This window comes from Camelus ferus, chromosome 33 (genome assembly GCF_009834535.1).
Source record: "Camelus ferus isolate YT-003-E chromosome 33, BCGSAC_Cfer_1.0, whole genome shotgun sequence".
Taxonomy (NCBI): Eukaryota; Metazoa; Chordata; class Mammalia; order Artiodactyla; family Camelidae; genus Camelus; species Camelus ferus.
Window position 1 is genome coordinate 6,503,991 of NC_045728.1, and position 15,281 is coordinate 6,519,271.

Consider the following 15,281-nt stretch of genomic DNA (forward strand, 5'->3'; position numbering starts at 1 on the left):
GACGCTGAGGTAGAATCCTTCTCAGTGTCCTACTTGCTGTCCCGTCAGTGAGGAAGTCTTCCAGTCTGGCTCGTGGGAACGAACACTGTGCTTTTGGGCACTGCCTCCTCTTGCTCTGTACAGTTTCCTCCCGTATGTGTGCTGATCAGTGTTCAGCTGAACACCTGACAGGGATCCTCTCCAGGTCTTGGAGTTCGCTCTCTCACACTCCCTCCTCTCTGGTTCTCTCCTCTGTAACCTCCAGCCATCTCGGTCTCCCCAGACTGTGCCCCCTTCACTCAAGGGGTTCTGGGTCTGTAAACTGGCTCTAGTCTATGAACTAATTGAGGGGCTGTGACTTTCTGTTCTTATGATTCAATTTAGACTTCTGTTCATTCAATGTAGAACTATCCTGCTTGTATAGATCAAGTAAAATTTATTAGGCTTCCCATCTATTTCACTTCTAGGAACATTACAGTTAACTAGCCACTGCCATAGGTCTGCATGAGTCAAACTATTCTGATTACTGCTTGGCTCTGCTGTCTGTTACCTGGTCCGCGTTGCTTTTGGTGTTTGGGTTCCATCACCTGCACATACATTTAGTGAGCGTAGGAAACATGACTATCATATATATCATTGTTTTCCCAGCTCCTACGACAGTGCCTGGTACCTAAAGGTGGGATCAGTGAATATTTGCTGTATGAATGAAAGCCTCGAGGCAATGCCTCTGCCTTTCTGAAACGAACCCGGCAAGGAGAGCAGCCTCATCCCTGTGGCAACCACAGCATCATCCAGCAGGGGGTGTTGCCTGCGAGAGAAGGTGTTTCAGAGGCGACCAGGTCTGCGGGAGGGTCTCCGCTCTGCTGGTGGAAGAGGCTTTCTGTTCCAGTTGACAGCTTTCTCACTGAGGAATTGAACTCCCCACACTGTAATCGCACTGTAAACTGATTATCTCGAAATGGGTGATTGGAGGGTGGGCAGGTATGTGTGAAGGCGCTGGGCAAGAACATCGACTTCTTTTTACATTCCTGTATTATTTAAAATTTTAACAGCCATATATTGCTTTTTAATTAGAAAATTAAACAGAAGTTAGTATCTGCTTAAAAAGAAGAAATAGAATTTGGCTGGGAAATAATGATGCTGCATGATTCACTTCTGTACATAGTTTTCAATGGTCCCAAAAGATTTGGCTTCAGGCATACAGTATTTCTTTGAGCAGAGGCAGACGGAGTCAGACTGCTTTCTTTATTTGCTCTTCTCTTGCTTTTCTTTCTAACCTAAGAATTTTCTGTGCCACTATAGCTTCATTTTCTTTTGGTTTTAAAGTGAGGTCAAATACTCATTCCAGGGCTACTAAGGGTGTCATCAGTTGCTTTGAAATTGTAACAGTGTCTGGTCCAGGTCCAAAGGCGCTCTCTCACTATATGGCTGACCCTCTGCCTCAGGGCTGACCACGCTCCACACTTCAGTGGCCTGACCCAGAAGCAATTCAGACAACTCTTTAGATCTGTGCTTCTTGTAAACCCCTCCTTAGAGGGCTTCTCTTGCATGTTTGTCTGAGATAAAAAGGGATTTATATTATCATACTTATTTCTATATTAGTTAAATGCAGTAGTTGATAATTCACATTAGTTTTAGCTCTGTGAAAACCCTTGTTCAGTTTGATCTTTGGCACTTTCTAGAATTCTTTGGCTGTGGCTCTCAATATGCTAATATAGTCACAAGCATCTAATGGACATTTTCTTGTAGTAGACACTATTCTAAACCAGTTACACGCATCATCACATTTCATTGTCACAAAATACCTATGAGGTTAGTATAACTAACTTTTTAAAATTAGCTTAATTATTACTATGAGTATATTACTAAAATTATATGAAAATTAGTCTATTTTTTTAATAAATAAGGAAAGGCAGGAGCAGAGACGCTAACCACCTTGGGCGTGGTCGCATCATTAGTAAGCGGCATATCTGGGGTTTGAAGCCAGGTAGTCCAAAGAACAGTGCTCAGCTGATAAGATGCTGCTGTCATTGTTTGGGGTTCAGTGGAGGACAAAAGTGGGAGGGCCACACTTCTCCCTCATTTATTCCTAGTCACACCACAATAAATGGTTGTATGAAAGTTTGAATCTTTAGAGTGTTAACGATGTTTGAGAATGACTCATTTAACAAGAGAAATAAAAATTTTAAACTGTACACAAAATATGCCTATTTCCATGATATGAGGGACAGAAAACAAACACAAAAACCAAAGGAAACCCATCACAGGTGGTACCCTCATGGACACAACCTGGCTATGGTTGTCTACCTTCAGGTTCATGCCTGTTTCTTAAATCCTCCATGGTATAAATCCGCACTATCCTTTAGAAAAGGTACCCTCAGGTGCCCTACTGCATGCTCTCAGGACCAGACCTACTTTCTGCCCCCCAGTGTATATTCTGACATACAGTAATTCACAGACCCTTTCACCCAAAGGGAATTAGGCAGGCAGACATAGGGATTGTATTTAAGGAAAATATCCTCTATGACATAGAGGAGAACAGTGGGAACAACCTGTGGTCCTAAGGTCTTCACCACGGGCACGCCATTCAAAAGGGGTTTAAGTCTTGGTACCCGTGAAGGAGCCCTGGCTGCTGCTGCTGTACCAGTTCCCTCCCCTTTACGATCACTTGTCATGCATGAGCTGTGCATGTCCTCCTATCTTTCTGGCCATTCAACAGGAAAACAATGGTATTCATGCACCTGCGTACACACACACGTACACACTCACGTGTGTACACGGGCACACACATAAACAAGCTGACTGCTACTCTGAAAAATTGCTTCTCAGAGACAGCACAGTCAGTTTAGTTCATCATCAGGAAAGGAAATATTCCCCTAACTGTAATATGCCAACCCTAAGAAGGGTATTTCAGTCTCATTATGCAGAATGAGAAAAGGCCCTTTGTTTATTTGCCTTCCAAACCATGTATGGCCTCAGATGCAGAGAAAAATGGGACTATAGATCACGTCTTTTTCAAGCCATGGAGTCTCCGGTGCCTAACTGCCAGCCAATGGCTGCACAAAGACCTGGCTGAAGTTCTGAAACTGCTGTTTTTTGAACCACATTTTAAGGCTGGACTGTTCCTCACAATTCTCTTTGAGGGAAGGGAGGCAGCAAGATGGTTCGTTACTGTCACAAATCAGAAAGGTAGGTCTGGGAGCTGCTCTTCCAGGTACATAAACATTTGTGACTCATAGCACAATGGTTGTCAGACCATCCCACCTTTCTTACGTAACCAAAATCTTCCAAGACGGTTACTTCAAATTTACAGAACTTGACTAAGTGAAGAGTAAACAGTTTGATTCTTAAATAGCCTCTGTGACCCAGGGTATAACCTGTTGTATGTAATCACAGGAACAATCTGTGGTCCAGAAGTCCTCCTCCTCAGCTGCCAGGGAAACAGAGGAGAAAAAAATGATCATTAAGCTCACCCCTGCAGCACACTGGTTTCAGTGGGAAGAGGCACCTTATTATCAGGAGAGCACAGGCAATGAGACAAAACAAAGAATGCAGCCGCATCAGTAAGTGAGGCCCAACAGGGCGCCATTACAGATGTCTTAATCACAGCATTTAATAATTGTGCCCTTTTGTGATCAGTCATTCTCTGACTCTGAGGCTCTTTTTCAGCCACTTATTGTGGGAAGAGTTGAAGAGTTGGATTTTTACCTTTCCCAAGATCAGGGATATGAGTGAACTCAGGGTCAGGTCTTCAGAAAAGCAAATGGAGAACAGAACTGACTCAGCACGCAACACCTTGGACGTTGTGCCTGACTCTGAGCTTGCTCTGGTAATAGAGTCTTCCAATAATCTTGAACCAGCTCCGTTATGGACTCTCCTGGAGGAAAACTACCTGTGGCTAGGCGTTTCACATCTAGAAAGGCACCTGGAGATTCCCAGAAAATTCCAAAGAGAAGGGAGGTCTGGAGATGGAGGAAGAGATACAAGGAAATCATCCCCGGAACACTTCAGCTGAGCTCCTTTCAGGGCGCTACACAGTCCTGTGGACATTTTTTAGTCCTTGGCTATTCTGAGTTGTAGAGCTCCAGATGTCACCCAGCTTCAGGGATTCAGAGATTAGTTCATTTCCTTGCTGCTCAATCATCTGAGAGAAACCAGTCTGTTCGGAACCTGAGTCTCCGACTTGAAAGGTCATTCTAAGAGAATCTGTTCTTTATCTTCCTGCCTGCTCCAACACACAAAACAAACGTAAGCCTTCGTGACACAGTTAGCCTTCAGCTGATCATTCCTGTAGCCACCCCACTGCCAAGTTCTTCTCCTTGCCAAGCAAGATTCTCCCATGGCCCTCTTTGGACAGGCGACCAGCAGGACAGACTTTGCGGACTGAAGCGTCTGACACCTACTCTGGCTAGCAGGACTGTCGGCTCTGAGCATCTCCAGAACCAAATAACTCTCACCTCTGTTATGTCATTGTGCCATGGCATTGGGGAGCACAAATGACAGAGCATTCAGTTCACTTTTGCCTGGGGGAATAAAAATAATGAATACCACAGAGTTATGTTGCCCAGTGGTGGGTTCACCACCTTTCCCCAGTACAAATTTATAAGAAATTGACTTTTTCAAGGAGTTTTCCAGGGGACCAGCTCCTGAATTTGTTGCCGATTCTGGGTCTCACATTCTAGGAGGGATAGTGAGGGGCGGTAATAAGCGTGCAAATTCCACAACAACTCAGAATATCACATACATCATGTCAGCTATGATAGTCTTTATTAACATGAACATGTAGTATACGTACAGAAATAATATATGGAGATATGGCAAAATATTCATATTGTTTTTCTCAGATTCAGGGGCACAAAGGGAATTTTATTTACTTAGTAAGTTTGATATAGTTCCAAAATTTTGTGACTTGCACTCAGAATAATGTTCAAAGTTGTCCTGAACAAACAGGAGAAAGACATGGGTTGCATGGGTTTGGGATTGATGCCCAGACTGTAATATGCCTTAAATGTACATCTTGACAGGCCCAGAAGTGGCTAAGTGTGAGCTGTGAATGTCACAGAGGCAGGAAATCCTTTACCTGCTGTTTCCTGCTAACACTGTACATGGATACATATCGTAAACGCCAAGAAAATCTTGACTGTGTATGAAGTGGACACTGTCCACTGGGGAAAATAATTTTTTGCCCATAGAGATAAACGTTGAGTGTCCACCATTTACTTTGTGGCTATTTCTACTTAATTACAGCAATGATAAATGGGGAGTTTGAGATAAAAATATTTTGTGAATTTTCAGCTGAAGTATTTCTAGTTCAGCTCAACTATCTAAGCGAAACACAAGGATCTAGAATGGTCTTGTTTTACATTTTTCTCCTGGGCTGCTTGAAGTAAGTAAATACCAGTCCCCACAGCGGGAGAAATCTGTTGTTCAGAAGCATCCTCCGACTGTGGTACGAACCAAGCTGGAGGCAATGGGAAGGGTAACACTGAATTACAGACAGCCAGGATACTTCCAGGACAGACAGGAGACGAAAGCAAAGGCAGGCAGAGTGTTAAGGCAGAGAAACATCCATAACATCTTAGAGTGAGATCTCAGAAGAAAGCATGCGCTAGACTTTTGAAGTTACAGTAATTGTGGTTGCAGCACTTATGAATATAAGTTCGACTGTTGATCCTGTATGTCAAGTCTCTGCAGAATTTCTGACACACCATGTATGCTAACTGGAAAATGTCATCTGTAATGAGAAGGCATCGCAGAAAATAAGCCAGTGATGGGGGGAGGGTATAACTCAAGTGGCAGAGCGCTTGCTTAGCATGCATGAGGTCCTGGGTTCAATCCCCAGTACCTCCTCTAATAACAAATAAACCTCGTTCCCCCCACCAACCCCGCACACACACAAAGAAAGAGAGAAAATAAGCCAGTGATCTAAGTTTTCTAAAGGCAAGTCAAACCTGGCACTAGTCCTGTAGGTAAAAATTTAATTAGGTATCAGGATAGGTTTAGAGATGGCCTCCTGTCTTATACTTCCCAAGAGGACCCAAGCAGGGAGACGTAGAAATCACGGGTCCCCTGCAGGCGTTACGCGGTTAAGCTCCCTGGCACCCTCCAGCTCTCCGTACAGATGCTTCTTCCTCCTGTCTCATCTTCCCAAGTCCCCTTCTGCTGATGCCCAGGGACACCCGGCACTTGGCTTCCTTTCTTGCACTGGCCTTAGTCTGGGGTAGAAAACTGTTGAAGTACTCTCCCAAGAACTTTCTAGGAATCTCACAGCGCCTCCCCTGATCCTCCAACTTACCCTGGAGGATCTTTAAGAGCAAGCAGGTCTCATACTTCTTGGCAACACAGATTCCAAAGCCTCTTCTACAGCGATCCATCTCCGTGCGGAGGTGGCACGTTACGCATTTCAGGGGTGCCGCTGCTAGAGAGCACAGAGCTGGTGTAAGGGCAGGGGAGGCGGGGACTTAGACGAAACTGGACAGACCTAGACACGGTGGAGGGCAGTGCAGCGGGGTGGATGGAAAGCTGGTGGTCAGGATCAGGTAGGAGGCAGCTGGCGCTCTCATTAACGCCATGTCCTAGAGAAAAGCCCTTGTGAGAGTAAAAGGATTCAGGTCCCAACTTCAGCTCTTTTAACCTGGTAACTGAGCAAAGATTTAGCACTGGTTTTTCAGCTTAAAAATGGTTCTATTAATGCTGGCCTGGCCTACTTGGCAGGACTGTAGATAAAAGAGCGACATGAGGCTGAGTGCTTTCAACTGTTTTACCCATGTAAGTGTTACTATGATGGAATTCCTGACATTTGCAGCTTAAATGTTGTTACGTGATATACTCTGTTTTGAACTTCAAATTGAATCTATGGTGTAATCATGAATTACATCGCAGTCAGTGCCGCTTTATGCAGTACTGTGGGGTGAGCCAATCAAAATACAGATTTAATTTTTTAAAAAACCTCTCCCTGGTGCACCTGCATGAGAAAAGAAAGTAACATTTATTGAGCATCTCCTCTGGGCCATGTTCTCTTACTTTGTATCTGATTTAATCCTCACAAAAGCCCTGTAAGTAGGTTGTTTCCCCCATTTCTCTAATGAGCAACTGGAGATACAGAGAATTTAAGACAGTGACTGAATCATTTTTTAATCTGTCTGATTTCAGTGCATCCAATATTTTCTCTCCTACAACCACTTGTTTTAACACAAAAATCCCTGATAAGGGTATCAAAAGGCCCTGTCTGGCATTAAAACCAATTACAAAATTATTCATTGTAGACCGACCAGCTCCCTCAGCAAATGGATAACAGCTTTATAAATGGAAAGGATGTCCTAAGGGAAATCTTACTAGGATTTTGGATTATGGGGAATTATAGGGACAGAGTGGGGAAGCAGTGTGAAGGGACAGCCATAGAGGCTCAAGCCCTTGATGGGGAATGGCAGAATGTTGAAAAGATCAGAAAGGTGGCATAGAGACCCAGGGGCATTCTGAAGGCTGGCTTCCCTTCCATGTAAGTGTGGTCAAGATTCAGCCTTGCAATGGACACCAGCTACATGTATGGATCTTCCTGGTGGCTCTCAAGACCCTGCCTCTGGAGCCCACTCCTCACGTCTGTGACTCACCCACAGTGCAGCAGAAGACAGATAGGAGCAACAAGAGGTGTTTGTCCATCCTGACCGAGAAGTCCCCTGTCCAGGAAGAAAAGAAGACAGAGGCTGCAATCACAACAGGTCTTCAGGCTTCAAGAGGAAACCGTCCTTTTCATCATAGGGCAGCGATTATTCATGCTTAAGGGGCGCCAATCACACGAGGTTTCCTCTGGGAGCTCAAGTTCATGCTTTCTCCACCCCACAGGTAACCAATAAACGTTGGCATTTACATGAAGTTAATTTTTTAAATATAATATTCATCATAGCAACTATTATGAATACAATCATGATATGATCATTCTTATCTCAACTTCCCAGAGAAGGAAAATGAGGATTGGTGAGGTCCAATATCTTACTCAAGATCACATTTCTAGTGACCTACAGCACCAGTACTCAAAGCAAGACTTTCTAATTCTAGAAGCCATCCTTTTAACCACCTTGATGGAATGCCTCTTGGAGATTTATTCATATATTCAACATATATTTATTCATATATTCAACATATATTTATTGAGAGCTTTTATGTGCCAGGCACAGTTTCATGTGCGAAAGTGGAGCAATGAATAAGTCAAAGAATTTCACCTAGCTCCTCATCTTACGGCTGAGAAAAAGAATGAGAGATGAAAAGACATGTAATCTATCACCAAGCGGGCCTTCCCCCGAGAACTTCTGATTCTCAGTCCAGAATTCTTTCTCTTTATCAGAAACCTGTTCTCCAAGGCCAGGGACTGTTTCCTTTGTAGGGCTGTGAAATCATCCCTAGAACTATCACACAACTTGATCTTTAGCAAGTTTATGTTGTTCATCTGGCCAATTTTGCCTACGATTTAGGCACAAAAGTTAACTCAGGTAAGGCTCACCGTGGGTAAACCACTGGAAAACGATGACCAGTTCTGGCACTCAAGTCTCTGAAACCCATCAGTGGGTTTATGGTACTTCGGCCGGAGAGAATAGCAATCTTCTGTTATGAACTCATTAAGCGACATGTTCTTCAGTTGTAGGAACAATACATTCTGACATTTAGATACTAGATAAAGATGGGGTGAAATAAAGTCTTAGTTCAAATGCCGCAAACATGAGGGGATTGGCTTCTTGCAAAAGAATTGATTCTAGAGAGGAAATCAAGCTTGTAAAGTCCTTGAATCTCATTTTCTATTCTTCCATCTTTCAGGAGAGGATGTTAGAAACTGGCTGGCATTTTCAGGACTTTCCAAAGGCTTATAAATAGGGCAAATGTCTGAGCCTTTATTTGTCACCTGTTGGCTGCTTTTTTTTTTTTTTTTCCTGCTTTATTTCTTTAAAGAGAGTGACCGTAGAACCATAGTAAAGAAAGCAGAAATTCTAGGTTAAATTGCAATGGGTTTGCACCGTTTCTGTTCTTCTTCCTTCAAGGTTCCCACTGGCAGGTATTTTCTGAAAGCTGAGTTTTGAGTTTTGAATCTCTTTTCTACTGGATTATTTCCAGAGAGGATTGTGGAATTTTGCCACTCCACCCAAGCATTGGGTTCTCTGATCTATTCCTCATCCTCCCACAGTACTTCATCCATCAAATTCTCTCTTGAAAACAGTGCTTTTCATCATTTAGCAGGAAAGAGAGGAGAGGTACTGGCACCTGTTAGTAGAGGCAGTGGAATATAATGGAAAGAGCAATTTCCTGGGAGTCTGGAGATTCAGGGTTGATTGGTTTGTAACTCATGCTGTCCTTTGCTAAGGGTCCTTAGCAAGCCCTTTATCTGTGATGTTAGATTTTGACCATTTTTAGGTCCTTTACACTTTAACATTCTATGGTTCCATGATGTAAATCATGAGGCTAGGTACCCAGTTCTGTTATACTGGCCTAGCTCTCTGCTTGGCACATGGTGATGTGCTGAACATATGATGGCTGAATGAAGGAGTGAATGAATAGAACTGTAAATCTCACAGGAGACCACTATCCATGGTCCCACAGCCCCCAAACTAATGCACCCCAGGCCAAGTTTACCTACACAACACAGATGTCATCTGCCCTGCTCTGAGGAGAAAACAGAACACTGTGTCCTCATGTTCACAGTCTCTCTTGGCTCCAGGACGGGTGATTAAGATCTTGGAGATACTATAGATGAGCAATCCTCTTAACCTGTGCCTCTAAATGCTGCAACAAACTACAGGAGTGTTACCAGTGACTGACACTTTGTTACCAATAAAAATAAATGAGAGAACAGGAATGAGACAGTTTTATTCGCATCTTTGAACTTGCTGGGACATAGAGGCCACAGTGGTTTGATTTGCGTGGCAATGTTCTTGTGAACGCAAATGCAAAGCCAGACAAAATGAAATTACATCTCACTTCTCTCTGTCTGGAAAATGCATCTTAGGATTAGGGATTTTTCCTACTAAGAAAGCTCAGTTTGAAAAAATTAGCATGTTTCTAAATATAGCTATCATTTTACAAAAAGCCTTTTCTTGGGGCTTCCATATATTTTCTTACCAGCTTGCTGAATGAAAAGAAGCTCTACTTATATTGAATAAACGTTAGTAAACCATGTTGGAAGTAATGTGTGGACCTCAACAAAGAAAAAAAATTCTATAGACCATTTTCTTTGTCAAATAAAAGAGTTGATACATTTTTTAATTAAATTTTTTTACTTTTGTTTTCTTTGGGGGGGAGGTAATTAGTTTTATTTATTTATTTATTATTTTTTATTTAATAGAGGTACTGGGGATCAAACCCATGACCTCGTGCATGCTAAGCACGTGCTCTACCAATGAGCTATATCCTCCTCCCCCAAAAGAGTTGATATTAAAAAAAATTTTAAGCAATCATTGAGGTATTTTCACTTTTGCCATACTTCTTCATTTCACAATTGGATGAAAGTAACAGTATCTTTCAAAAGAGTCAGTTTTCAGTTTCCTTTTGGTTTTGTTTGCTTTGTGCGTGGTGAAGTCATCAAAGAATTCTTACATCATGAGTCTCTTTTGGAAACTGTAAAAGTCAACAAGTTTGGGGCAGTGGGAAAAAGGTGATTTTATCATAAAATTTTTTACTAAAACAAAAGCTTCTTTTCTCTTTTCACAGATGGAGCCCCTACAGTGCTCAGCAATCATCTGGTTTTGCTACTTTAGTGAACAAAGAAATCTCACAGCCTGGTCACTCACTCATTTTACAACAGACATATGCTAACAACAAGGACCCTTCAAACAACCCTAAAAGAAATTCTATCATCAGCCAGAAAAGCCATAGACTATATCCAAAGTAGATTTCTAAATCATCACATTAAAAATTGTGTGTGTGTGTGGAGAATAAGGCTTCTCTCTCAAGCAGTCCTCTGGCTTTCAAAAGGACAAGCCTTAGTACTAATTCTAATAACAGAAGTATCTTTTTTTTTTTTTTAAAGAGAAAGAAAACCTTGAAACATTTTGAAAGAGAAGATTTTATTTATGGCCTGGCTTACCTGAAAGGTTATGAAGGTGTCCAAATCCTCTGTTGAAGTATCTGCAAGGTTAAAATGTGGGAAAGAAAATTGATTTCACTTGCAGAGCTCAAGGCTTAGCTATACAATAATGAATTAAGTGTGTATACACACACTCACCATTGAGGAGAATTTTAAAGTAGGTGCCTTAGGGACAGTGAGACTCCAGTTGGCGGTTTGGTTGGTTCTGGGAACACCGAGGTACTGTCTGTCCCTGAAATTTTACTATTATATGATTTAGATGAATGGTCCAAGGACAGAACACTGGGGAAGCTCAACCTTCCACAGGAAACTGCATATGACCAAAGACCCAGGATGGTTGCTCCGTTTCTGCTGTACGTCGCCTTTCTGGTCTGCATGAGTAAGGGTAAGTCCTGGAGACTGAGGGAGGACTGGCTGTTGGTTAAGAGATGGGAAGATGCTGGGGGAGGAGAAATTTCCAAAACTGGCTCTTGGGGTTTTGGCAGATGCAAGTGAGATTGTGACAAGCAAGACTTCCCCTCTTTTCACAGGTGAATTTCAGGAACATCTGACCGGTATGACCATGGCTAAAGTCTAGTAAAAAGATTATTTGTGACATGTTTGGGAGTAAAACCACCCCCTCCATCTTCAGGGAGAGCTGTAATCCATTTTTTTTGTTGGGGGAGGTAATTAGGTTAATTTGTTTCTTTGTTTGTTTGTTTATTAATGGAGGTACTGAGGATCGAACCCAGGACTTCATGCATGCCAAGCACACACTCTACCCTGAGCTATCCCCTCCCTCCTGTAATCCATTCTTACTCTAGAACCTTGGGAGTTACATCTTCTCCTAGACCAATTTAGTCCATTTCTTTGAGTAAGAAAGCTAAAATCTCCTTCCTGGTTTCCTTTTCCCCATTACAGGATAAAACTGTCAGGCTAGGTAAGACGCTCATTACTCAGGGACCATAGATAAATTTTACAGGAACTCTGACCTTTTGAGATCACACACAATACTGGATTTATGTCTGTACAAGTTACCTCCCACAGGACTATCCAAGGGGTCAGTGTCCCGAGGAAGGTTGGGAACCACCAGACAATAGTAAGTGCCTGTCAGAGGCCCTAGGCCTGGAGAACCTTCTCCACACCACAGCCTTTAAGCACCTCTTTCTGTGCCTGGCAGGGCCTTCAGAGATGTGTTATAAATGTAAACAATATCATCTTGGGACGTGCTACGACACCATGAAGTCCTGCTTCCTGAAGTACCATCAGTCCTGTGCGGTTGAGAACGTTTATGTACTTACAAGAAAAGGTAGTGTGGGGTATAAAGTGACTGAGAAATAAGCGCCTTTTTTTCCTTAGAGACAGTCACGTTCTTTTGTCCTCGGAGTACACATGGGCGAGTGGGATGGGGAAGGATGGGGTGAGTGGTCCTGCAGAGGGGATGGCAAAGATGAACTTTTACTTAAGACAGTATCGAGTGAAGGAGAGGTGGCTGTCCCTTATCAGTCAGGGAATTCAATCCATTCTCTGGATCAGTAACTAGCAGACGCCACCTTGTAGCTCATTTGGGTCTAGAGAAGTGTCAGTGAGGCTCTGAAGAGATGTTAGTTCTAGGAATTCAGAAGGAGGAAACAGAGTCATTACAGTTGTATTCCCCTTCTTTCACCTCCTCAGGGCGGAGTATGTATTTTTATTCAAAACTGTCATGTATGACCAACTGTAAGGACATCAACTTCTTAAGTTTTGATAGGAGAACAGAGCTTATCTGTTGCAAACATAAAAACTATTGCAACCTCCCTGAGGGAGTCTAGTTCTGCATCTCCCCTGGATTTTGGATTATTCTTCAACTCACCATCCCCTTTATCATTTCCCCCAAACCTGTATTGTGCTCTCCTTTTCGAATCAATGGCAGAGAGTGAGAAAGCCAGCTGGTAGTGAAAGGAGTAGCTATCATAAGAAGAAACAGCGGGAGGGAGCTAACTCATTAATGACAAAGCCTGAAGTTTTGCAAATCCCTGTTGCTCACAGGGTTTTGGTTTCCTTATGATGGTGCTGCCATGAATAGTGTTGGGTTTAGAACTGATGATTCATTATCTCCTATATGGAAATGTAAAAACTTGCGTTCAAACAATCCCAAGCTAGCACTGAGAATCTGTGACTACACTTTGTCCTCATCGGTATCCACCCCTCTGGACTGGGATTCTCTCTGGATCATCCCTGACCCTCCTGGCACTCTCCTCTGCCCATGGGTTTTGGAGATAAAAGTAACTCCAGTTTCCCATTTGCTGGCAACACGAGCCACATTCTCTCTGGTAGAGCTCTCGGAGGGAATCTCAGGCCAGGAAAAAACCAAACAAACAAAAAACTGGGACAGGTATAGGGATGAGGCATCAAGAAAACATTTCAATTTGTGGAAACTAAGATTTGAGAAACAACTTGGTGTGGGTGGAATTATCATAGCCCTGCCTGCCAGGTAGCTAGGTAGCACTTGATTGCTCTAGGTGACTGAACTGGAAATGGAGACCTTGTGCAAGAATGGCTAGTGAGTTTCGTTTCATTAGAATGTGAAAAAAAAAGTTGATAATAAAAATACAGAGCTGCCATGAGGCATCTACGTGAGTTCTAGCTACATGAGTTCTGACTACAAAGTGTCGTTATGGGTAAACAGAAGGGGTGATACAGCAGATGGGAAGAGTGGTGGGAAGAGCTGCAGGCAGACACAGAAGGAAACAAACAGGGAGACGGAGATGGAGCGGCACCAGCAGGGGAGCAGCACAGCAGTGGAGCAGCACCAGCAGTGGAGCAGCACATCTGTGGCCAAGGCGGTGGAGCTTCCCTGGGTACAGAACCACCCTGGCATTTCCCTCCTTGTGAAGCCGACCAGCTGTTCCTGGGCCTGGGTTTCCATGATCCTTCTCCCTTATTATGCCACATGAAAGTCCTCCAGTAAACCCATTACCCCTTTACTTGAATAGTTCAGTGTGCTCTATCTTTGTCTGAGTCTGAAAATATGATCCTTCCTGGGGAATTCTCCTTCGGGGTTTTACAGAGCCAGGATGAAGAAAGACATCTAGATAACTTTTTAAAAACAGGCAGGCAGGTTGGAAAAGCCAATGTAACATGGATATTTTGGGTTAGGGAAACAACACATTTTTACTTACAGTTGTTCATAGGCTCTCTCACCTGTTGAATCATGGGGATTGGAGACATCATCTAGGGAAAAAAAAGACATAAAGATCATTGTTTTCCCTTGGGTTTCAAAACAGACTTTAAAAATACTTGTGAATCAATGTTTAGACAAAACTTGACTTTGTTGAACAAGAAATTTATAATTATAAAATCTTTCCTTGTTGTTTCAAGAACAAACATTGGCCTTCTCAGCATCAGAGCATTAAATCTGCATTTCGTAGTGAATGATTTTGATTTGATTTTGGTGCCCTGCCCAAATCCTCTTTTCTGGTCAGTGCATCTGCCACCCAGCTGCATTCAGTGTTGACTTATGACAGGGCACAGCTATTTACTTCTCTGGAGATTTTCCCTCTGCCAAATGGGAGCTGCCTACCCAGATGCTAAGCTCCCAACTACAGCATGGACCTCAGCCAGCAAACGGCCGACTCCTTCCATCAAGTTGGGACCAAGTCTGTGGTACAGTTTTTGTGCCAGAGCTTTTCCATGGGATCTGAATAAAGCCAGTCTTTAGACGAGGCCATGTTATTGTTAACTTTTTCCCTGACCTCCCTTTCTTTCTTTACTCCCCCCTCTAAATTTTAAGCTGAGAAGACCAAGTGTTTTCCACTGTCCTAGGGCATGGAACTCTAAAACAAGATGAGGCTGTCAGAAAATGAAGTTACACTGCGAGACCTCTGAGGGATAGTGCATGTAGTGTGTAAATTAACTCCCCATGAATGAGGAGAATCTTCCTTATTAGGCTTCCTTACAGCCTAGATAAAATTGCTCTGATCTTGGAGAGTATTTTCTTTTGGTTTACCCCATCTTGGGATATTCTTCCTAGTTTCATTTCCCAGCTTGGACAAATGAACAGAGTAAGACCTAGGGGAAAATTTCTTTACCCACATGGATAGCACACCAAATATCACTCCTCCAATACGCGTAAGGTCTTTTTTATATATGCACATAGTTATACAGGAACTTTTTCTTCACGTATCATTTCAAAGACAGTAATTTGCTTACTAATCTAAGTGTGAATTTGGAGTTGACTGGTAAGGAATTCATAAAACCTTAAGCATTAAATCAA

The 15,281-nt window shown here is 42.8% G+C and overlaps 2 protein-coding genes across 2 annotated transcripts; one reads left to right on the top strand and one right to left on the bottom strand.

Moving 5' to 3' along the window:
• Positions 1-5,576: 5,576 nt before the first annotated feature.
• PATE3 (prostate and testis expressed 3) lies at positions 5,577-14,197 on the bottom strand. Its single transcript, XM_032472748.1, has 4 exons — positions 14,188-14,197; positions 11,048-11,088; positions 7,590-7,655; positions 5,577-6,397 (listed from the first exon to the last, which is right to left on the bottom strand). The coding sequence occupies exons 3-4, from the start codon at positions 7,636-7,638 to the stop codon at positions 6,066-6,068; spliced, it is 381 nt and encodes a 126-aa protein (XP_032328639.1). The 5' UTR covers positions 7,639-7,655; positions 11,048-11,088; positions 14,188-14,197; the 3' UTR covers positions 5,577-6,065.
• Positions 11,381-12,984, top strand: PATE2 (prostate and testis expressed 2). Its single transcript, XM_006174359.2, has 3 exons — positions 11,381-11,432; positions 12,207-12,335; positions 12,701-12,984. The coding sequence occupies exons 1-3, from the start codon at positions 11,381-11,383 to the stop codon at positions 12,835-12,837; spliced, it is 318 nt and encodes a 105-aa protein (XP_006174421.1). The 3' UTR covers positions 12,838-12,984.
• Positions 14,198-15,281: the final 1,084 nt, after the last annotated feature.